This window comes from Lithobates pipiens, unplaced genomic scaffold (genome assembly GCF_037356315.1).
Source record: "Lithobates pipiens isolate NorthernLeopardFrog02 unplaced genomic scaffold, aLitPip1_a1.2 Scaffold_3, whole genome shotgun sequence".
Taxonomy (NCBI): domain Eukaryota; kingdom Metazoa; phylum Chordata; class Amphibia; order Anura; family Ranidae; genus Lithobates; species Lithobates pipiens.
The window spans coordinates 255,903,526-255,928,198 of record NW_027507790.1 but is presented as its reverse complement, the minus strand read 5'-3'; the positions used below and the strand labels follow the sequence as shown (position 1 = coordinate 255,928,198).

The 24,673-nt window shown below is 44.1% G+C and overlaps 1 protein-coding gene across 1 annotated transcript in view; it reads right to left on the bottom strand.

Moving 5' to 3' along the window:
- Nucleotides 1-24,673, bottom strand: part of EPG5 (ectopic P-granules 5 autophagy tethering factor) — a gene marked incomplete in the record, with an annotated part of 249,948 nt that overhangs the window by 150,267 nt on the left and 75,008 nt on the right. Inside the window, 7 exon segments of the mRNA XM_077463073.1 lie at nucleotides 875-994; nucleotides 2,650-2,814; nucleotides 4,977-5,117; nucleotides 11,472-11,626; nucleotides 15,793-15,950; nucleotides 18,374-18,529; nucleotides 20,734-20,884. Of these exon segments, the coding sequence (XP_077319199.1) occupies nucleotides 875-994; nucleotides 2,650-2,814; nucleotides 4,977-5,117; nucleotides 11,472-11,626; nucleotides 15,793-15,950; nucleotides 18,374-18,529; nucleotides 20,734-20,884 (1,046 nt within the window).

Here is a 24,673-nt window from a genome sequence, read left to right as displayed (position 1 = left end):
ATCACGTAAATATATATGTGGTTCTGCACTTCCCCCCCAAGGGGGGTGCGCAGGCGTGCTGCCAGAGGGCAGCTTTTACTGTGATTAATCACAGCAGAAACCAATCTGCGGATGCTGAAAAAAAAAAACACTGGTTAGGCACACATTGAACGCTTTAATCACCCTAGATCGGTGATGGCGAACCTTGGCACCCCAGATGTTTTGGATCTACATTTCTCGTGTTGCTCAACTACAATGCAGAGTGTATGAGCATCATGAAAAATGTCCGATGTGTCCCGCCATAATGTCGCAGTCACAATAAAAATCACTGATCGCCACCATTTAAAAAAAAAATAAAAAATTAATAAAAATGCCATAAAACTATCCCCTATTTTGTAAACGCTAAAACTTTTGCGCAAACCAATCAATAATCGCTTATTGCGACTTTATTTTACCAAAAATATGTAGAAGAATACATATCGGCATAAACTGAGCAAAAACATTTTTTTTCAATATTTTTGGGGGATATTTATTATAGCAAAAAGTAAAAAATAATGTGTTTTTTTTTCAAAATTGTCAAATTTTTTTGTTTATAGCGCAAAAAATAGAAACCGCAGGGGTGATCGAATACCACCAAAAGAAAGCTCTATTTGTGGGAAAAAAAAGGACTTCAATATTGTTTGGGAGCCACGTCGCACGACCGCGCAATGGTCAGAAAGGGGGGTAAATTCTTCCGGGGCTGAAGTGGTTAAAGAGGCCTTACATTTTTTTTTTTCTAAAGCTGTATAATAAACTTCAGGCTGTCCAAAATGTGTTATAGGACGATCATGCTCAGGGCAGTAGACACATCCAGGAATAACCAAGGAATGAAAGTTCTTAATTTAGATTAACCAACCTGTTTAATACTCTCCGAGATGATTCCAGTGTACGGTTTGTCCGAGATATACTTCTGATAAGCCTCCAGAACCATCAGGGCCACCTCTATATGTACAGTGTGATCCAGGTGTAGTGTTCCCTGTGTGGAGAAACAAATCACATCGAATGTCATAACCTCATCTCAAAGATTATTATTCCCTGGGCATTTTTAAGGGGGAATGCCGGGACTTTTTATGCACCGTTGTCGCCCTACTTGCTCCCATTCCTTGAAGCCCACCCGTCAGTATTATAAAAAAAAAAAAAAATTATATATATATATATATATATATATATATATATATATAATGTTTGATTGCAGGATTTATCACTATTTTGATTTGTTTATCCAGAAATGGTATAGAAGTTTTGACACTTGTTTTTATTCAGCGCACTTCTCATTTTTCTAACATTTGTTTTAACCTTAGGCGCAAAGGGGTTAAAGAGGAACTCTAGCCAAAAAACACACACACACTGCCACACATACACTTTTCAGTAGCGCTTTTTTTCAAAAGATATTTTCAAACAGAATTTCTCCCTTAAAAAAGGGAGAAATTGGGGTTTATAAATCAATAAACCAACATACAGTATATACTCGAGTATAAGCTGAGTTTTTCAGCACATTTTTTAGGCTGAACCCCCCCCGGCTTATACTCGAGTGAGAGTCTCTAGTGAGGGTGCAGCGTCACTGTGCCCATCTGCAGCTATACCTTTCATAACTAAAACAGTGGGTGTCTCCCACTGTGTCATGCAGTCTGTTCGGGGGCCGTCCACTGTAACAAAGCCCCGCCTCCTCCTCGCCCGTGATAGACGGAACACTGATACAATGCTGGGAAACTGTATCAGTGTTCCGTCTATCATGGGGCCGCTGAAAAGACTGCATGACACAAGAGGAGACACCCGCTGTTTTGGTTGTCAAAGGTACAGCTGCAGATGGGCACAGCGAGGCTGCAGATGGGCACTGTTTACCCGGTAGCTGCTGCATTTCTCACCTAGGCTTATACTCACGTCAATACGTTTTCACAGTTTTTTGTGGTAAAATTAGGTGCCTCAGCTTATATTCGGGTCGGCATATACTCTAGTATATATGGTACCTGCCTCTATACTGCAGCACCGGTGAGATGCTGCAGCTAGCCATCTTCAACTCTAAGCCGGACTACTGAATAATGACATGACTGCTGACTACTTAGTTTTTGGTCTGCTGTAAGTCGCCACTCTCTGCTCACTGGAGCACTGGGTAGGGGGTGCAGCTGGTTTCGGGATCTCAGCTTGTTGAGAGCCAGCTGTCAATCAGGCAGCTGCGTAGATTCCGACAAAAAATTTGAATGCAGCTTCCAAAGCCTAGAGCAGTTCTGCCACATCAGCTGATAGCGGGCAAATACTCACCATCAGCTAATTCTGGGTCACAGGAGAACAAAAGTAAATGCACTCCTATGACTCACAAGACAAGCGTGGCCAAAAAAGCAGTCCAGCGATGCTTCGACCCACCCATCCAGCTGTGATGACCAGTATGGAGCGGTCAGTCATCTTGCTGGTATCCGACCGGTCTTGTCGTGACCAGGACACTGACTGTCCAGGAACCACAGACTACAGTAATTATTACTTTGTGCTTGAAACTATATTTTTACAAAATGCTGCAGATTATTAAATAGCAAGGGGGAAAATATTTTTTAACAATTGGGCGGAGTTGCATTTTCATGTAAATGCTCCCATTAAGAAGACAATTAATTAAGAAGGCATTAGCTAGTGTTTTCATACCGAGTCATTAGTGCCCCAGTTGAGGCCCTCCAGGATGATACAAGCCAATTTGTTCTCCACTTCCGAGAGGTTGTGGTTGATCAGCCAATTCCTGAGGACTCCAATTTCTGTGACGCTTGGCTTCCAGCAGTGTAAGGGCAATTCTTTAAAGAAGTACAACGAAACCTAATAATAGGAACAGCAACACAAGTGACATTTTAGGATCCTTTTTTAGACAAAATGTAAAAAGAAATAGGGTGAATGCCATTGCCGGTGTTCTTTCAAAAACTGTCCCCCCATCGGATAGTGTCCGCCCTGTACTGCGCAGGCGCAGCGCTTGAACAGTATGGAGGAAAAGTTGACTCCGAAAGTCTCCGAAGATGAATGGCGCCTGCGCACTGAGTCCGGGTTGAAACCCCACCATCCAAGTGGACATACGGTAGCAGTTAGTAAGATGGCCCCTCGCCACGCTTCGCTCGCTACGCTTGGCTCGCCACGCTTCGGGCAGGGCCTTGCATCACTCAGAAATGTTTTATTCTAACTCTATGTCCACTTGGATGGTGGGGCTTGAACCTGGACTCAGTGCGCAGGCGCCGTTCATCTTCATAGACTGCAAGCGCAGTACAGGGAGGACACTATCTGATGAAGGACAGTATTCAACACAACACCGGCTTGTTGACAAAACACAGAAAAATCCATTTTTTTTAATTCTTTATTTTTTAATGCTTACATGCAGTGATTTCTTTTTTTTTTATTTCTTTTTTTTGTTTTTCCTTTCCAAAAAAAAAACAAAAAAAAAACAATTTTCATTCTCTTGCAATGTACCTAGGACGAGTCAAATTTCTTAGCACCCCCTCCCTCCTTGCATGTCATAGCCCTTTCCTGTTCTGGGAGTGCCTAATTATTGCTGGTCCAGCTCCTCTGCCCCTTCCCTTACCTACCCTACTTAACCTTTTAAACAGCAGAAGATGGTACAATAAGGGGAATACTATAGAATGACAGCCCTGAATTTTCTGGAGCTGCTGACAAGATGGCGACACACACCCGCAGTTTCAGAGCTTTTGTATACCTACACAAGTTAGGCTTTCATAGGTAAATAACATGTATACATTTAAGTGGTTGTAACCCTAAAATAAAAAAATAAAAAAAGATCCTGTTCCTTTAAAGCACAATAAACACCATTGTGTTTATTGTGCTTCTGCAGTCATTTATCCTATTTTATGCTGTAAAATACCTGGATGATCCTGCCTGTTTCTGTGTCCCTCTAGATGTGCTGACTGCAGTAATTATGGCTGCTGATCCATAACACTGTGGTCAGATTATGCGTCTTTGTCATCCTGCTGTGTTCAGAGTCTCTCCCCCTCATTCCTTCCTTGCCTGCCTGTGAGTTCCTAGTGTGTGAGCCGAACTCCTCCCTTCCCCTCCCGCCGCTATTCCTTGTGTAAAGTCACTGACCACAATTATTGGTATCTCCTCTGTTATAGCAAGCTATACAGTACAGTGGTGTGTTTTTTTATTTTGTTTTTTTTTTTAATTATGAAGCTAAATACCTTTTTTCACAGCGCCGCTATGCGGTCATGTGACCTCCCAGCTGACGATGGAGAGGAATCTCAGCCCCTCCCACTGTGGTCCTTAGATTGGAGAAGGAGAGCAGCAGGAGGTCACATGACTGCACATTGACAACATGACATAGGGTATTTTGCTGCATAAAAAAAAAAAAACACACACACACGACACTGTACTGTATAACTTGCTATAACAGAGGGGATACCAGCAATTGTGGTCATTGAATTTACAACCACTTTAAATACAAATATAATCTTATCTGACCATTTTTGCTGAAATGAACAGTCTGGTGACAGGGTCTCTTTAGAACTTCACACTTTTAAAAACTGAGAGCAGGCGGACTTGCAGAAGAGACAAGCAATCTCTCTTCTGCAATAAAAGAAACCTACCTACCTACTTCTTTGACATGTACATAGAGTTGAGCAAGCACAGATCATTTTACATTTCGGAACAGCACCGGTATGCCAGGATTATTGCACCCGTCACCCGGCAGCCCAGCACCCAGAAGATGGCAGGTACAAGGCGCCAACAAAGCTGAGGGATGTGGGAATGTTGAAGTATAGGTAATGACAGAGTTTAGCTCCGCTTTAAGGCTCAGTCCACCCAAAAACGTGCATCTCAGTTTCATAGGATGCAGGTGAACTGATTTAAAAATGTTCAAAATGATTGTCTTCGATACATACAAGCAGGTGATGAAGCAATGGTCACAATGACATAAACAGGACATTGTTAGAGGGTGAATATAAAATTTATAAAGCAATACATGAAAAAAAATATCCCACCATTCCCACTTTATCGATGGTCTCTTGGACACGTTCCAGGATAATGGATATGAGGTCACCGTGTGCAGCAGTAATAGAGGCTAGAAGCTCACGTCCCACTTTGGAATAAGCCTCTCTTGTGGACAGACTCACATAAGATACCTGGGAAGAGAAAACAGAATTAAGATTTTTCTCATGACTTGCTATGTTTTATATCATACCTCTACTCACATGGTAAATTCCAGGCAAAAAGTGGATCCTGTGTGTAAGCTATCGATGCATTCCAGCATATACTGCAATTGCGCTTAAAGCGCTAGTAAACCACTATGTGGTTGTTTTTTTTTTTTTTTTTGCAGCCTGCAAGGTAAAGCCATAATGTGCTAAAATGCATCGCATACTAGCAAATTATGTGAAACTTACCTGAAAACGAAGCCCTCCAGCGGCACGCTGCCACCTCCCCCATCTTCACCGTTCTTCCTTTGGGTTTGCAGACTACGGCTGTGTAGGTGGTCAGAGCCGCCGCTTATGGCACAGGACTCTGATGGAACGGCCCGGGTGACATCACCAGCTGCGTGTAAAGTAAATATCTCCTAAATGGTACACGTTTAGGAGATATTTACAGTACCTATAGGTAAGTTTACCATTTAGGAGAGATTTACACTACCTATAAGTAAACCTTATTATAGGTTTACCTATAGGTAAAAGTCAGAGATGGGAGTTTACTCCCACTTTAAAGCAGGCCTAGCACTTCACCCTTTTATATGTGCTTCCCTCTACCTCTCCTCCCTGTTGCTGAAAGGCAAACAAAGTATAAACAACATTTTGATTTTAACCACTTGCTTACTGGGCACTTAAACACCCTTCCTGCCCAGACCAATTTTCAGCTTTCGGTGCTCTCACACTTTGAATGACAATTACTCAGTCATGCAACACTGTACTCAAATGAATTTTTTGTCCTTTTTTTCCCACAAATAGAGCTTTCTTTTGGTGGTATTTGATCACCTCTGGGGTTTTTATTTTTTGCGCTATAAATGAAAAAAGACCGAAAATTTTGAAAAAAAAAAAACGCATATTTCTTTGTTTCTGTGACTAAATTATGCAAATTATTAATTTTTCTTCATAAATTTTGGCCACAATTTATACTGCTACATATCTTTGGTAAAAATAACCCAAATTAGTGGATATTATTTGGTCTTTGTGAAAGTTAGAGAGTCTACAAGCTGTGGTGCGAATCGCACAAAATTGATCACATCTGATGTACTGGTGGCCTATCTCGCTTCTTGTGACCCGAACAAGTCAGGAAAGTACAAATACCCCCCAAATGACCCCTTTTTGGAAAGAAGACATTCCAAGGTATTTAGTAAGAGGCATGGTGAGCTTTTTGATGTTGTCATTTTTTTCCCACAATTCTTTGCAAAATTAAGATTTTTCATTTTTTTTATTTTTTTCCACAAAATTGTCATTGTAATAGGTTATTTCTCTCACATGGCATGTGTATACCACAAATGACACCCCCAAAAAAATTCTGCTACTCCTCCTGAGTATTACAATACCACATGTGTAGGACTTTTTCACAGCCTGGCCACATAGAGAGGCCCAACATACAGGGAGCACCATCACGTGTTCTAGGAGCATAAATTACACATCTAACTTGTTGACTACCTATTACACTTTTGAAGGCCCTGGAGCACCAGGACAATGACACGTGACACTGATGACAGATGACACTGATACGTGGCACTGATGACAGATGGCACTAATATGTGGCACTTATACGTGGCACTGATGACACGTGGCACTGATGACAGATGGCCCTAATACGTGGCACTGATGACAGATGGCACTAATACGTGGCACTAATACGTAGCACCGATGACGTGTGACACTGATGACAGATGGCACTGATAAGTGGCATTGATGACACGTGACACTGACAACAGATGGCACGTGACACTGACACGTGACCAGGCCATTTTTTGCTATATATGTCTTTTAATCGACAATTGCGTGGTCATACAATGCGGTACATAAATTACATTTATGTAATTTCTTTCCCATAAATCGGGTTTTCTTTTGGTGGTATTTGATCACCTCTGGATTTAAAAATTTTTGCGCTATTAACAAAAAAAAAGACTGACAAAAAAAAAAAAAAAACAACAAAAAAACATGTACTACTTTCTGCTATAAAACATATCCAATCAAAAAAATTTAAATCTGATTTCTTCATACATTTAGGACAATATGTATTTTACTACATTTTTGATAAAATTCCAAAAAAATTCCAATAAGAATTGATTGGTTTGCGGAAAGTATTTATAGCATCTACAAACTATGGCATATATACTGGAATTTTTATATACTAGTAAAGTCAGCGATCAGCGACTTATAGCAGGACTGCGATATTGCAGTGGACAATCTGATACTGACACTTGACACTGTGTGGGAACCAGTGACACTAACACAGTGATCACTGCTAAAAATATGCACCATTACTGTGCCAATGACCCTGACTGGGAAGGGGTTAAACATCTAGGGCAATAAATAGGTGGACTATGTGCCTAGTCAGTGTTTTTGTGTGTACAGTGTGCAGCTTTCAGGTAAACAAAATCCAGCACATCCCTGCTGTCAGGACGGAGCTCTGCTTTGTTTACATAGGCAGAGCTCCGTGCACAGTGTGTCTCCTCGCCGATCATTAGGTTCTGGCGGACATCCATTGACTCGCACTCGCTGAACGGCTTCTGCTGTGACTAATCTCAGCAGAAGCGGCGCGCCCCCTACCTGGAACAACAGAATATATATATATATATATATATATATATATATATATATATATATATATATATATATAATTTGTGCAGAGGGGCTGCCCTGTAGCAAAAAGGGCTTGTTCACACTATACGTGCATCAGTTTCACATCACTTTTCATGCACGCTGACATCCGTTTTTATGAGCATCTGTTATCTGCTCTATTAACACCAATGTTGATATCATGACAGTTTTTTTTACCCATGCAAAAAAAAATCTGCACGTGATACCAGTGTTGTGGTGTGAACAAGGCACATAGAAAATAATAGCTTTTATTTTGTGCTCTTGCAGAACGCGTGCAGAAAAACTGACGTCTCTGCACCATGTTGTAAACGAGGCCTTAATCTACTATGAGGCAGTCGGCAATTGGTTAAAGTGGAGGTTCACACAAAAATTGAACCTCTGCTTTTCGGAACCCTCCCCCGTGTCACATTTGACACATTTCGGGGGGGGGGGGTGCAGATACCTGTCTAAGACAGATATTTGCACCCACTTCTGGGCATAGACTCCCACGTCTGCTGGGGGACACACGGGTCCCAGAGACAGTGCGAACCATTCTCATTGCGCTGTGCGACTCGCTCATGCACAGTAGGGAACCGTAAAGTGAAGCCGCAATGCTTCACTTCCCGATTCCCTAACCGAGAATGGCGACGGCAGCAGCTGAGAGCCTCGGCTGCCGACATCGCTGGACTCCAAGAAAGGTAAGTGTCCATTTATTAAAAATCAGCAGCTGCAGTATTTGTAGCTGCTGGCTTTTAATCATTTTATTTTTTTTATTTTTTAGGTGGACGCCCTCTTTAAGTAGGAAGCAAATTGTAGCCTCAATTAGTATAGTTGGATATATGCCATTTCCCTCCCTTTCCCTTCCCCTTGGTTTTCCCTCTTTTCTTTCCTCCAGAGCCTGATCCCCCAGTCCCTTTTTCTTTCCCTTTCTTCCCCCCCCCCCCCCCCCAATTACCGATCCCCTAGTCCCCTTTTCTTTTCCTTCCTTCCCCCCAGATCCCGATCCCCCAGTTCCCTTTTCTTGGTTGTAGAAAGTAAACCTGGGCTGTACTCATGCAGATTAATATTAATGCCACCCTCCCCAGTAGCATAAACACTCTAGTTGGAGATGAGAACTTTCTCTCTGTCCTCATTGCTGGGCCAATCTCCAAGCATCAGTGCTGTCACATGAAATGAAGGGGAGCAAGTTACATGCTCTTTCATACCTGGAATTACAAGTTACTATCTTAGAAATAAAGGCTGCCAAATACCCGCTGCCTTGGTCACTCCTTCTCATCAGTCTGCTGATTGTACAACAAAAGGAGCAAAAGCATACAAACGAGGTTGCACACTGTGGTTGCTCCTCATGCATGAATCTTTAGGCCTTATGCACACTGGACATAAAAAAGCGCCTCTTTTGCAGGCGTCTGACTTTTTTTCCTCCGCCTGTAAAAGGCACCTCTATGTTAGCTTAGGTAGCCATGCATACGTTTGCATTTACAGGCTAGCAAAAAAAAATCCTCCATTAGCATTTTCAGGAGAGGAGCTTTTGGGCAGAAACAAAATATTGAACATCAGGTGACCCCTGATGACGTCAGAGCCTGCTGATGAAACATGTTGGGTGGATTGAATGTGACACATTGCCTCCGCTGTTTATAATGCAGCTTTAGGACGCTGGTGGCATTCCTCAATACACGTGTTTGTGTCAGCTGCTAATGTATCACTATCTGCTTTGCCTAAGCTTTTTTTAACTTGTTTTTAACAACTTTTTTTGGAATAAATTACAAACGTACTTCACTTCATGGAAGTTCCATTTTTTTTTTTTTTTTCCTACTAAAACTAATTGGATTCCTGCCGAAGGTATGGTATATATCAGCATACCCATTGAAACATCCAGTGATTGTAACCGATCAAATCCCCTTTGTGGCAATCAGCGGTGAGGTCGCTAGGATTTCAGGTCGAAATTGCTGTTTGAGTCTATATGATCACCTGTAATGGGTGACGGGATTTAGTTTGGAGCATACGGATTGATTCATCCAGCGATCAAATATAGATCGAATCCCGTTTGTGGCAACCAGGAACGAGGTCATTAAGATTTCTGGCCAGGATTGTTGTTTAAGCCTATACCGGTAGGATTTCGGTGAGTAGGATGTGTGGCAGGTGGCGGAAATTTTTTAACCAAGACCTGGATTATATTATAAATCACTGAACACTGAATGATCTTTTTCCACTATAGTTTTTTTCACTTGATTATTAATTTGTGTGCATTTTGGTGCATAATTTGGGACACAATATATTTATTCAAGATAATTTTTACGGCTTTATATAATTTTATAGCACTTTACATTTCTTGCACGTGCTTATGCATTTATCCACAGGGAGCACGGTTGAATTCATTTATATTAATGATCACTTCTTAAAATGTTAAACATGCCCAAAACCACATTAGTTCCAGATGCATTTAGCGTTTGAGCATTCATTGGTTCCAATGGTCAGAATAAATTAATATTCTAGCCAATGGAATCAATAAATGCTTAAATGCTTAAAGTGTCTAAACATGTGTGCAAAACGTGGCTTTGGGCATGCTTTTTAACCACTGCCCGGCCGTCATTCTGTTATAGGCTGGGCGGTGGTTTAGTTATTCTGACTTTAATTATCATATGACGTCTTTCAGGATAACAGCCGGCGCGTGCCCGGGGCGATCTGTGGTGTGGCGTGTCAGTCTGACAGAGGCTCTTTACCACGCGATCAGCCATGTCTAATCACGGCTGACCACAGTGTAAACAGGAAAAGCCGTCAGACATAAGGAGAGCTGATCGGCGGCTCTCCTGATGGGGGAGGTGCGCTGATTATCAGCGCAGCCCCTCCCCACAGAGGATGCCCACACCAGGGATGCCCACAATGGATGGCCACCTGGTATGCCACCCTGGACAACCAGGGATGACAGTCAGTGCCCAGACCAATGCCAATCAGCAATGCCCAACAGTACCATCAGTGATGCACAAAAGTACCATTAGTGTCCATCAGTGCCACCCAGTGTCCATCGGTGCCATCAGTGGTACCTATCAGTGCCACCTATCAATGCCCATCAGTGCTGCATCAGTCCCACATATCAGTCCCCCTCAGTGCTGCCTATAAATGCTCATCATCAGTGCCCATTAGTGCCACCTCAGGTGCCACCTTATCAGTGCCCGTCAGTGCAGCCTCATCAGCACCTGTCAGTGAAGGAGAAAAACATACTTATTTACAAAATTTTATAACAGAAACAAAAGAAAAACTTTTTTTTATTTCAAAATCGTCTGTCTTTTTTCATTTGTTTAGCAAAAAAAAGGTGAGGTGATCAAATAACACCAAAAGAAAGCTCTATTTGTGGGAACAAAATGATAAAAATGTTGTTTGGGTACAGTGTTACATGACCGCCCAATTATCATTTAAAAAGAGACAGCGCTGAAAGCTGAAAATTGGCCTGGGCAGGAAGGGGGGAAAATGCCCGGTATTGAGGTGGTTAAACTTTTTTCCTGCCAGGAGCAAAGGCGTCCGGGGGAGGAAACACAATGTCCCGTGTGCATGATTCGCCATTGTGCCACACTATGCAATCAGCAGAGCCCTGATCGGAGCAGAGTACTGCCCTTCTCTCTCCCGCTGTGAACGAAAATTTCAAGAAGCGGATTCAAAATCAGTTTTCACCCACTTATAGAAGCGTTTAAAGAGACACATTCCACAACATACTTCATAGATCTCCAAGGTGATGGTCTTGACCAGCTCTTTGTCTACATCATACTGCTTGGTCTGTGCCATCTGGGCGAATGTGGTAAGAAGACAAATGGCCTCCGAAGTGTTCATGGTGGAGAAATAAGCCTCAAATTTTTCATGATTTACCAGATCTAGGAGTAAAATAAAACATATGAATTATTGAGAAATTGAAACCGCCTTTAGAGTTAAACGGGCAGGGATATAAAAGGTGCAGCCAGGTGGGCTAAGTCACCCGCTGGATGCTTGCATTTCTTAAAAAAACATGGCACTGACGAACCCCGTACCAGCTGCCGGCCCTGTGCCTATCAACTTCCAGGAATCCGCTTGCTTTTTCTGCTGGATTCACTGAAATGCAAAAATCTGGGGAACCCCATCAAAATTGACATGACAGTGTGCAGAACCTTTAACTCAAATGTAGCAGGCTTGCTTTAGCCTGTGGCATCAATGATAGGATGCACTGGGGAAGGGGGCTCTCTGTCTGCACATTGAACCCATCCTTTGTATCCTAAGCTGAGCACAAAGCCAACCTGAGTCCTCCTTATGGCAGCCATAAGAAAACTTCATAGAGTTCAACTCAGGCAGCCTGACAAAATTGGGAACTGGGACAGGGTATGTCATGTATTTAGGTAGTATATAAAATTTAGGGTGGAGGCAGAGCAGGGACTGCAATTGGAGGAAGGCAGATGCAGGTAAACTTAAAACATATTTTGCAATAAAAGTCAAGTGAAAATGTCCAAATTGGGCCCAAAGTGTCAATATTTTGTGTGACCACCTTTATTTTCCAGCACTGCCTTAACAATCTTGGCCATGGAGTTCACCAGAGCTTCACAGGTTGCCACTGGAGTCCTCTTCCACTCCTCCATGATGACATCACAGAGCTGGAGGATGTTGGAGACCTTGCACTCCTCCACCTTCCGTTTGAGATGCTCAATAGGGTTTAGGTCTGGAGACATGTTTGGCCAGTCCATCACCTTTAGCCTCAGCTTCTTTAGCAAGGCAGTGGTCATCCATATCCGTAATCTGCTTGTCTTCAACAAACTGTTATCGGGTTTTCTTGTGCATCATCTTTAGAAGAGGCTTACTTCTGGAACCACAGCCATGCAGACCAATTTGATGCACAGGCGTATGATCTGAGCACTGACAGGCTGACCCCTCCACCCCCTTCAACCTCTGCAGCAATGCTGGCAGCACTCATACGTCTATTTCCCAAAGACAACCTCTGGATATGACGCTGAGCACGTGACCTCAACTTCTTTGGTCGACCATGACGAGGCCTGTTCTGAGTGAGGCTAAGTCCACACTGCTGCGATGTCCATGATCGGATGTGATTCACACCGCACTACAGTGCAAATCACATGCGATCTCTGTGCGATGCGATTTCAGCCATACAGATAATATGGCTGAATTCGCATCGCATCCGGCCCAAATTCGTACAGGACCCTTTTTTTGGTCCGCAGCCGAATCGGACCACATGGGTGTTCACACCATGCAATCCGATTCCTGTCCGAGTTTGCAGATTGCACTGCGAAATGCGAACTGATTTGGAGGTGTCATTAACTTTTAACTGACACTCCCAGCAGTTCGCATAGGGCAGTGTGAACCGTGTGAGACATGCGATGCGGGAACCCGCAGTGGATTCGCAGCGTTCCCGCATCGCAGCAGTGTGAACCTAGCCTGAAACCTGTCCTGTTAAACCACTGTATGGTCTTGGCCACCTTGTTGCAGCTCAGTTTCAAGGTCTTGGCAATCTTCTTACAGCCATCTTTATGTAGAGCAACAATTTTTGTTTCAGATCCTTAGAGAGTTCTTTGCCATGAGGTGCCATGTTGAACTTCCAGTGACCAGTATGAAAGCGATAACACCAAATTTAACACACCTGCTCCCCATTCACACCTGAGACCTTGTAACACCAACGAGTTACATGACACCGGGGAGGGAAAATGGCTAATTGGGCCCAATTTGGACATTTTCATTTAGGGGTGTACTCACTTTTTTTGCCAGCGGTTTAGACATTAATGGCTGTGTGTTGAGTTATTTTGAGGGCACAGCAAATTTACACTGTTATACAAGCTGTACACTCACTACATTACATTGTAGCAAAGTGTCATTTCTTCCGTGTTGTCACATGAAAAGATAGAATAAATTATTTACAAAAATATGAGGGGTGTACTCACTTGTGAGATACTGTATATAGCACAGCGCTTACATTTATATTATACACTCACAACAGTCCCTGTCCTCAAGGAGCTCACAATCTAAAGTCTCTAACTCACATTCATACACATACTGGGGCCAATTTAGACAGAAGCTAATGAACCTACCAGCATGTCTTTGGAGTGTGGGAGGAAACTGGAGTACTCGGAGAAAACCCACAAGAGCACAGGGAGAACATGCAAACTCCAGGCAGGTAGTATCATGGTTTGGATTCGAATGGACGACCCTAGTGCTGCCAGGTGGAAGTGCTAACCACTTAGCCACAGTCTATTCCGATCCTGCAAACACCAGGATGAAGGGGGGTGAGGGGCCAATGGTTTATAGTATAACTAAAGGCAAACCTTTTTTTTTTTTTTATTATTATTATTATTTTGGATAGAGTGTAGAGGGATTGGGACACCTGCAAGTTTTTATTTCTATCTGCATCCCCGTAAGGGAGAGTCAGCCGTCTGTCCTGTTTTCGATCATTCAAAGTGAATGTAGAACAAAATCCCAAATGTTGGGTTGACAGCAGAACAGGTGAAATAAAGGGGCAATCTGCTGATGGGGACACCAGTTCTTGTGACCCTGGCAACACCTCCCAGGATTTTCCTCATTGATGACAATGGGACAGGTAAGGGGAGGAAATCTCCCCAATGAAACACAGATGGCCAAAAAAAAAAAAAAATCTGGCAGGGGTGATCACCCTTCCTCACTATCCAAGGTGGAAAAAAAAAAAGTCGTGTGCTTAGTTGTGCTCTAAAGTGATATTAAAGGTTCTTTGAAAAAAAAAAAAAGCCAAACATGTCATACTTACAGTACCTGCTCTGCGTAATAGTTTTGCACAGAGCAACCACGAACCCTACTCTTCCCAGGTGCCCAGTCGGCACTCCAAAAGGACACAGAACCGCATTTTGGCCCCACCCCCCCGGGTCTCTCCTCATTGGCTCACTGGCTGTGGTTGACAGCCAATGGCTCACACTGCTGTCTCAGCCAATGAGGAGAGAGAAACCAGGGACAGCTGAAGCTCCCATGCACATCGCTGGGTCAAGATCGGGCTCAGACGAGTATAAGGAGAGGGCTGTGAGGGGAGGGGGCAGCACACAGGTTGTTTTACTTTTGTTGTGGAAATTTTTAATTAATGTATGTTGCCAGATGTTCCCCAGTGTCAGTTTTGCTGTAATACGCTCATGCAAACGTATTTGCACATACAGACGTTGGTGGAAAACCATTGGCTGCAGAAACCTTCCTGTGGACACAGCAGATCTGTTTGCTCTTTTAAGGATGTTTGTTTATGCCTCACCAAGGGACTGGCCACTTCATAGCGACTGCATCTACACTCCTAGTAAGCAGATCTGTGTACATGGGAACCATAGCATAACCATACAAAATCATGGCACACTGAGCCATGATAGAGTATGGCTTGTGTCATTTGCGGCAGTAGGAGTGTGTACACGATCATGTTCAGAGCCATGTAGTGTTCAAATTGTGAGACACTTGTCTCATAGGATGCTTGCCGCATGGCTCTGCACACATCACTACTGTAATTCTGTACACAATGTGTGTGTGATTGGCTCTGTTGAAAGAATACAAGTGTCTGATTGGCTGATTCTGAAGCCACCACCTTCCTTTGTTTATGCATGTTTGCAGTATAAATGAAAGCAGTAGAGCATTTAATGACAGGATTCTGCTAAGCTCAACGTGATACCAGCATCTGTGTCTGTTACTTGTAGATATACCAGCGCACTTTCCTGGCATTATACAAGATAGCTGTATTTGTGCTTTTAAGCACAAAGAAATGATTTATTTATGAAGAGAAGCTTAAAATTTCCCAGACAGTTTCATGCACAGAATGCAACTCACATTCCAAATTCCCATATCAAGAAAGTTGACCATCATTGCCTTAAACTATATACACCTTGATCTACCACGTGACTTTTTTTCCACTGTGTGAACTATGTACTGCTGTTAATGTGTTGGAAATGTATTGTATTAGTCTCTAAATGGTGTGTTTTTCTTCTATGTATTTTTTAGATGCTTAAAAAACAGAAAGCCCCGAAAAAAAAAAAAAAAAGAGAAATAAAGCAAAGAAAAGGAGAAATACCGCTGAGAGAAGACTTGCATGTGGCTGCATCAACCACAGAGTACAGGCTCTCCGCATTCTCACTCTCCGCGTGGTGCATGAGGTAGAAGAGCTTCCAAAGCATGCTGTTGGACAAAGTCCCATAAGGCATCTCAGACATAAAGAGCCAAATCCCCAACCTGCAGAGCAAGAGAGAAGAAGACGGAACAAATCACCAGGGCCTTATTTATACACTCAATATACTATGATGTCTCAACGTCTCCCTCTCTCCCTCATGTCCTTCTCTCTCCTGAAAACACTATTCTGTTGCACCATTTAGTATATAATGTTATAACCTGATCCCTCATGTGTCTCTCTCCCTCATGTCTCTCTCATGTCTCCCTCATGTCTCCTCACCTTCATGTCTCTCTCATGTCTCCCCCCCTTCATGTCTCTCTCATGTCTCCCTCATGTCTCCCCCCGTTCATGTCTCTCTCATGTCTCCCTCACATCTCCCCCCCTTCATGTCTCCCCCCCTTCATGTCTCTCTCATGTCTCCCTCTCATGTCGCCCTCTCCCATATCTCATCTCTCTCATGTCTCCCCCTCTCTCTCCCATACCTCTCTCTCCCCCTCATGTCTCTCTACCATGTCTTCCTCATGTCTCTCTCCCTCACATGTCTCTCTCTCTCCCTCTCCCACTAGTCTCTCCCCCTCATGTCTCTCTCCCTCCCCCTCATGTCTCCCCCTCTCATGTCTTTCATGTCTCTCCCTCCCCCTCTCATGTCTCTCCCTCCCATGTCTCTCCCTCTCCCCCCTCCCTCAGGTCTCTCCCTCTCCCCCTCTCATGTCCCTCATGTCTCCCTCCCTCCCCCTCACATGTCTCCCTCCCTCTCCCCCTCACATGTCTCTCTCGTGTCTCTCTCCCTCACATGTCTCTCTCCCTCTCGTGTCTCTACCCCCTCTCGTGTCTCTACCCCCCCCTCGTGTCTTTCCCTCCTCTCGTGTCTCTCCCTCCTCTCGTGTCTCCCCCCCTCCCTCACGTCTCTCCCTCCCTCACGTCTCTCCCTCCCTCACGTCTCTCCCTCCCTCACGTCTCTCCCTCCCTCACGTCTCTCCCTCCCTCACGTCTCTCCCTCCCTCACGTCTCTCCCTCCAGTGTCTCTCGCCCTCTCTTACGTCTCGCCCCCCTCACTCCCTCATGTCTCCTTCGTGTGTCTCTACCTTGTGTGCCTCCCTTCCCCCCTCGCGTCTCTTTCACCCCCTCCCTCATCTCTCTCTCCCCTCCCTCGTCTCTCTCTCTCTCTCTCTCTCCCCCTCCCTTGTGTCTTTCCTGCTCCATCCCTCATGTCTCTACCTCACTCGTGTCCATCCCTCCCTCACGTTTCTCTTTCCCTCCCTCGTATCTCTCTCTCCCTCGTGTGTCTCTTTCCCTCCCTCCCATCTCTGCCTCCCTCGTGTGCATCTTTCCCTCCCTCATGTGTCTCTTTTCCTCCCTCCTCCCTTTCTTTCCCTCCCTCGTGTGTCTCTCTTTCCCTCCCTCCTCCCTCGTATCTTTCCGTCCCTCGTGCGTCTTTCCCTCCCTCATAGCTCTCCCTCCCTCGTGTGTCTCTTTCCCTCCCTCATATCTCTCCCTCCCTCGTGTCTCTCTCCGAACTCTCTCTCTATAATCCCTCTCTCTGAGGTTTGTGCCTCTATCTCCAGAGAGGGGAGAGGAGAGAGGAAAGTGAAAGTAAACTCAGCTTTGATGTCCCATTACACATGGTGTCAATCAAAGGAGAAGTGGAGGGGCGCCACCATTTTTTTTTTTTTGGTGGCGTCGTAATTTTTTTAATTAGTACAGCACGGAGCATTACAGATAGCGGGCTGTTCTTCTAACAGCCACACTATGTCTCTCTCTCTCTCTGATGTCTCTCTTGTACTTGTATCTACAGAGGAGAGAGAGGAAAGTGAAAGTAAACTTGGCTTTGATGTCTCATTACACACGGGTGTTGATTTACTAAAAGCAAATTCACTTTGCACTACAAGTGCACTTGGAAGTGCAGTCGCTGTAGAACTGAGGGGGGAGATCTGAAATGAGGGGAAGCTCTGCTGATTTCTATCATCCAAATACGTGCAGGCAAAAATTCTGTTTTTTATTGTCCTTGCATGATCCCCGCAGATCTACAGTGACTGGACTTCCAAGTGCACAGCGGGTTTGCCTTTAGTAAATAATCCCCTGTGGTGTCAAAGGAGAAGTGGAGGGGTGGCACCATTTTCTTCATGGTGTCAAGTTTTTTTTTAATACAGCAACAAGGAATACAGATAACAGGCTTTTCTTCTATTACCCATAGTATGCACAAAATATTTGTGCCCTTGATCTTTATTAGATTTATTGTTCTATGTGTATTTCACTTTGCAGGTTTACAACCACTTTATCAGTCAGGAAGGTCAGGCCCTACAGTAAAATACTGCATACTAAAAAATAAATACACAGAAAATGAGGGAGATGCATTTCCTGCAAGTGTGGTTTGCTTTATCTTTTCAATTGGCAGGGCATTTAGTACACATCCTTGGCAGTTGAGAGGTTAATATGGAATGTTACAAAATATATCAGGAGTTGCCCAGTGCCCCGGCTTTCATACCTCTTAGCCTTTAGCACATGAAGAACCGTAGTGAGGAAGAGCTCATCATATACGGCTTGGAGTTTCCCCAGTGAATACAGCTCAGACGTCTGCTCCTTGTCACAGTTACTTCTCAAGTATAGAGCCCAGTGGTCACTGATATAGCACAGCGTCATTCTGCAGAATCATTTCAAATGTAAAGCATTAACTTAATGTAAAAAAAAAAAAAAAAAAAAATGTAATCATTAATATTTTCCCATTAAATTTGAAATTTTGTGCCCCTCTCATGCCAGTTCATATTACCGGCGAGGTACCAGTCTTTACTACACAATACCATGGCGCTGGGATTCAGGCAGCGTTGCCCAAACATCTCATTACTTTAGGGTCTATGTGATCGTCTTCTAATAAAGATCATGATTCTCTTATGATTCTTGCGGTGTAACATCTTCTTTCACATTATACAAAAAGAATTGGGCTAACTTTACTGTTTCGTTTTTTTTTTTTAATTAATGAAAGTGTATTTTTTTTTTTCTTAATTGCGTTTGAAAAACCGCTGAGCAAATACGGTGTGGCATAAAATATTGCAGCAACCATCATTTTATTCTCTAGGGTCTCTGCTAAAAAAATAAAAAATAATGATATCATGTTTGGGTGCTCCAAGTAATTTTCTAGCAGAAAAAAATGATTTTTACTTGTAAGCTACAAATGTCAGAAAAGGTTTGGTCTTTAAATGGTTAAACTTCCCTCATTTACACACTGGAGTTTCATAGTTTCATAGTTAGTAAGGTTGAATAAAGACACCAGTCCATCCAGTTCAACCTGGGTGAGTGTCTACAGTTGTCCCTATCCCTGTACATTGCAGACTCACATTGGTCCCTACCCTCAAGGAGCCCACAATCCAAGGTCCCCAATCATATACTAGGGCCAATTTTTGGACAGAAGCCAATTAACCTACCAGCATGTCTTTGGATTGTGGGAGGAGACCAGAGTACCCGGAGGAAACCCACGCAGGCACAGGGAGAACATGCAAACTCCAGGCAGGTAGTGTCTTGGTTGGGATTCGAACCAGCGACCTTCTTACTGCTAGGTGAGAGTGCTAACCACTACACCACTGTGCTGCCCATTTTTTTTTTCCTTTCCTACTTTGTCTCTACTTATTGACTGTGTTGTAATAAAACTTGGCAGGCTGCCTGGATTTTTTTTTTTACGCTGTGAGAACTCTCTGCACTTGTTAGAAAGAATAGTGACATAAGGTTTTGAAAATCAGGAAGGGAAAAATATTGCGATTTCGATTCTTAACGATTAATCGTGTAACTCTAGTGGCAGCCCAATTCACTTTCAATCGGCTGCCTAGTGCAGCCTGCTGCAACGCACCTCAACACAAAAAACATATGAGCTGCAGCCCGGTGTGGTATGGTTTGAAAAGGACCTTAGGATCGTCCACAAAAGAAATTCCATATTAGGGCCGGTTCACACTGGTGCGATGTCGGAGATCGGATGCGATGCGCACTGCAGTGAAAATCACATGCGTTCGATATGTTCTCTCTCCCTTTCCTTACCCTTCTTATCTCCTATTCTCCCCGCCTTTGCTCTCTCTTTTTTCCTCTCTTTATCGCTCAGTTTCTCTTTTCCTTTTTGTTTGTTTCTCTTTTCTCTATTCTCTCTGGCTCTTGCTTGCATGTGCTTCATTGCTCCTCTAGAATGCTGCTTTGAAGAGAACGATTGGAGTGAGCAGTTAATATCATTTGTAGATGTTTATACCTAAATCTCGGGCTACCTCACTGGACCCTATGATGGGCAGCGCTACTTCTCTAACTCCAGAGTCGGCCCGGATGTTCGCAGAGGAGCCTCCCTGGCCTGGTCTGTGCCAACTCCAGGGGGCTCCCTGTGATGAGCCAATGGGCGAGAGGTCCCCAACGACTGCTCATTTATTTTTTTGTTGACTTAATGTGACGCAGTACTGCATGAAGTGTAATGCACTGTTTGAAAGAATAAAAAGTTAATTGATAAAGAAAATCACATGCGATCTCTGTGTGATGGGATTTCAGCCATAAAGATCGTATGGCTGAATTTGCATCAAAAACGCACGGGACCCCGTTTTTTTTTTTAATCCGCAGCAGAATCGGATCGATTCTTGTCGGAGTTTACAGATCGCACTGCGATATACAAACTTATTTGAGGGTGTCATTAACTTTTACCTGACACTCCCAGCAGATCGCATAAGGCAGTTTGAACTGCCGCCAGGAAACATGCGATGCAGGAACCCGCAGTGGAGTCGCAGGGTTCCCGCATTGTAGCAGTGTGAACCGGCCCTTAATGTGCTTTTGGTAAATTGTTTCTGACATTCAGAAGACTCAAAGACACAAAGAAAAGTGGATTACCTGATAATGCGTCCTATTCTTTTCACAAACTGACGGTATCGCGCCCTGTTAAAGGTTTCTAAGCCCAGTGCCAGAAGCTCGACTAAGGAGTTGGCAAAGGCAAAGATTTTCATCATTTCTTGTGGTGTGGTTTTGTCAGGGCAATATTCCCCTAGGGAACAAATGAGATAAAAAAAATAAAAAATAAAAAAAAAGTTAAAAAATGAAAATAAAAAATACCATAAATACCACCAACAAAGAAAGGTGCTACTACCCCAGAATAATGAGAATCCTCCTGAGCTGCTGGGTACAAGATGTGCAGTTGTCCAGCTACCAATATAATGAACGGATGAAAGACAATCATCAAACTATAAAATATTGCAGCTGCTGACTTTTAATGTTCGGACACTTACCTGTCCCAGGGTCCAGTGATGGGGGGGAACGAAGCACTGCTCTCTGTGGCACCGGCATAGTCACTGTGGGGCGCCCAGCTGTGACTTCACAGCCGGGCACGCACCGCGCGAGCCGCGTATCGTGCAGTTACTGGCCGGGCCGTCATGTGGGACCCGTGACGTGTCCCAGATGATTGCTGAGAAGGAGGGGGAAGAGGTGATCTCCCTTCCGGTGCCACAGGAGGGAGTGGGAGCTGGAACCCTCTAAAAAGAGGGTATTTGTTTCCCCCCAAAAAAATGACATGCCAAAATGTGGCATGGCAGGGGGTCACCTTCACTTAAAGCGTAAGTTCCATTTTTGGGTGTAACTCCGCTTTAATACCAGTAAAGCTGGCCATAGATAGAGCAATTTTTCACAGGTTGCAGGAAAAAATAAATAAAATAATTGCTCGATTTTTGGGGGGAATCCCTCCCACAGAGATATTGTGTACTCCTGGCAAGGAGGGGGGATGTGGAAAGCTGTCCCTGCCGGGAGAACACAGAAATTATTGTTAGTGGCTATAGCCACTGGCAACAATCGCATGAAAAATCTGCCAGGTTAGTTGTACCCAAGTTGATCGATCAGGCTGCCCATACATGGTTTGAATCTAAGCCAATCTCTGCTGAATGCAAAAAAAAAAGCGATTGTAAAACCTTTTTTTTTTCTTTAAAAATAACAAACATGTTCTACTTACCTGCTCGGTGCAGTTGGTTTTGCACAGAGCAGCCCCGGATCCCCATCTTCTCAGGTCCCTCTTTGGCTCTCTTGGCCTCTCCCTTCTGTTGAGTGCCCCCACAGCAAGCAGCTTGCCATGGGGGCACCCGAGCGGAGTCACAGCTCCGTGTGTCTATTCAGACATGGAGCCCGATTCAGCCCTGCCCCCTCTTTCTCCTGATTGGCTCACTTGGATGGACAGCAATGGGAGCCAATGGCACAATTGCTGTGTCTCTGCCAATAAGGAGGAAGAGTCCTGGACGGCCGAGGCACTCGTGCACATCACTGGGGGAAGATCGGGCTCAGGTAAGTATTAGGGGGTTGAGGGGGCTGCTGCACATAGAGTGTTTATAGTAAAGTGGAGGGCCACCCCAAAAAAAAAAAAAAAAAAAAAAAAAAAAAATGCATTAACCACTTCCCGCCCAAGGAACGTCCAGGGACGTCCTCGACTTTCCGGGGGTATATCTGAATGATGCCTGAGGGTACAGACATCATTCAGATATCGGCATTTTCAGCCGGCGATTCCCTGCACCATAAGAACGATCATAGCGGCTGTTCCGCCGCTTGATCGTTCTTACGTGCGGCGGGAGAGGACGCCCCCCCCCTCCTGCCGCCCTCCGGTGCTTCTACTGACTCACCGCTTCCATCGGTGAGTAGGTCACAGGATCCGCCGGCCCTCGGATGATACCATAGAGAAAGTCTCTATGATCGTTCGGAGGCCGGGCGCGATGTTATGTCGTCACGCCCGGCCTCTGCATTCAAAATAATGGTGCCGATTTGGCTGGGAAGCCGTGATCGTTTTTTTTTTGTTTTGTTTTTTTATTTTAGGCTTCCCAGCCTAGAGGTGAGATGTGGGGACTTATTCACCCCATATCTCACTGTAAATAGGTCCGATCATGCCATATTCCTATTACAAGGGATGTTTACATTCCTTGTAATAGGAATAAAGTAATAAAAAAAATTTTTGTCCTGTGAGCTCGTGCACAGAAGCGAACGCATACGCAAGTCCCGCCCACACATGAAAACGGTGTGCAAACCACACATGTGAGGTATCGCCGCGAACGTTAGAGCGAGAGCAATAATTCTAGCTCTAGACCTCCTCTGTAATGCAAAACATGTAACCAGTAAAAAAAATTGAAAGCATCGCCTATGGGGAGGGGGCATTCCACGAGCGTGTGCAATTTTGAAGCGTGACATGTTGGGTATCTATTTACTCGTGATATCTTCATCTATCACATTATGCAAAAAAAAAATTGGGCTAACTTTACTGTTTTTTTTTTAAGCATGAAACGTTTTTTTCTGAAAAAAATGTGTTCGAAAAATTGCTGCGCAAATACCGTGCAATAACCGCCACTGTATTCTCTAGGGTCTTTGCTAAAAAAACATATATAATGTTTGGGGGTTCTATGTAATTTTCTAGCAAAAAAAATTATGAATTTTACATGTAGGAGAGAAATGTCATAATTGGCCTGGATGCGAAGTGGTTAATAAAATAAATATAAATTTTTTTTACTTACCTGAAACCGCTGTTGCTAGGCAGTCTTCCTAATCTGCCTCTTCCTATCCCACGGCGCTTCCTCCTCTTCGGTGAGCAGCCCCGTTGCCTTCTGGGACATGTGTGTGTCCCAGAAAACAATGGGGTCATTCACAAAGCGCGTGCGACTCGCGCATGCGCAGTAGCAAACGGGTAGTGAAGCCACAAGGCCCCACTGCTCCGTTTCCCTTGGTTAAGATGGAGGCGCCGGCAGCCAATCCGATGGACGGATCGGCCTCAGGGCGGCCGACATCACGGGATCGCTGGACAGGTAAGTGTCCTTATTAAAAGTCAGCAGCTACAGTGTTTGTAGCTGCTGACTTAAAAAAAAAAAACTGTATTGGCCGGAACGCCCCTTTAATGCATAGAATGCATGAAGATAAAAAAAACCTTCTGCCTTTAGAATCACTTTAAATAAAAAGGACATGGACTTCTCTTTGGCACTTTTCAAATAAAAACATAGAAATAGGACGGTGGGAGAACCTCAGTTGAAATTCCCCATACTTGGACCGAACCGCATTCAGTACAGCGATCACTTTCCTGTATACCGGTTTGTCATGTTGCTTTATTCTAATATTTACTTTGTTTTTCGCAATACGAGGTGTGTGCTAAATCAGAGGCTTACAAACATCACCCACGCCAAACCTTTGCTAGGAGATCTAGTATTTTACTTGCTGTCCAATCGGGGTGAAGGTTTAAAGTAACCAAAACAATGTGACTGTACAGCAAAAAGCATGCAGACAGGAAATAAAAAAAAGCTTGGGTGTCAGAGAAAACTGCAGTGAGACTGGTGGAGCCCTTTATACACTATATTACCAAAAGTATTGGGACACCTGCCTTTTCACGCACATGAATTTTAATGTCATCCCAGTCTTAGTCCGTAGGGTTCAATATTGCGTTGGCCCACCCTTTGCAGATATAACAGCTTAAACTCTTCTGGGAAGGCTGTTCACAAGGTTTAGGAGCGTGTCTATGAGAATGTTTGACCATTCTTCCAGAAGAGCAGCTCTAATTCATCCCAAAGGTGTTATATCGGGTTGAGGCCAGGACTCTGTGCAGACCAGTCAAGTTCCTCCACCCCAAACTCGCTCATCCATGTCTTTATGGACCTTGCTTTGTGCACTGGTGCGTAGTCATGTTGGAACAGGAAGGGTCCATCCCCAAACTGTTCCCACATGAAATAGTCCAAAATGTCTTGGTATGATGACGCCTTAAGAGTTCCCTTCACTGGAACTAAGGGGCCAAGCCCAACCCCTGAAAAACAACCCCACACTATAATCC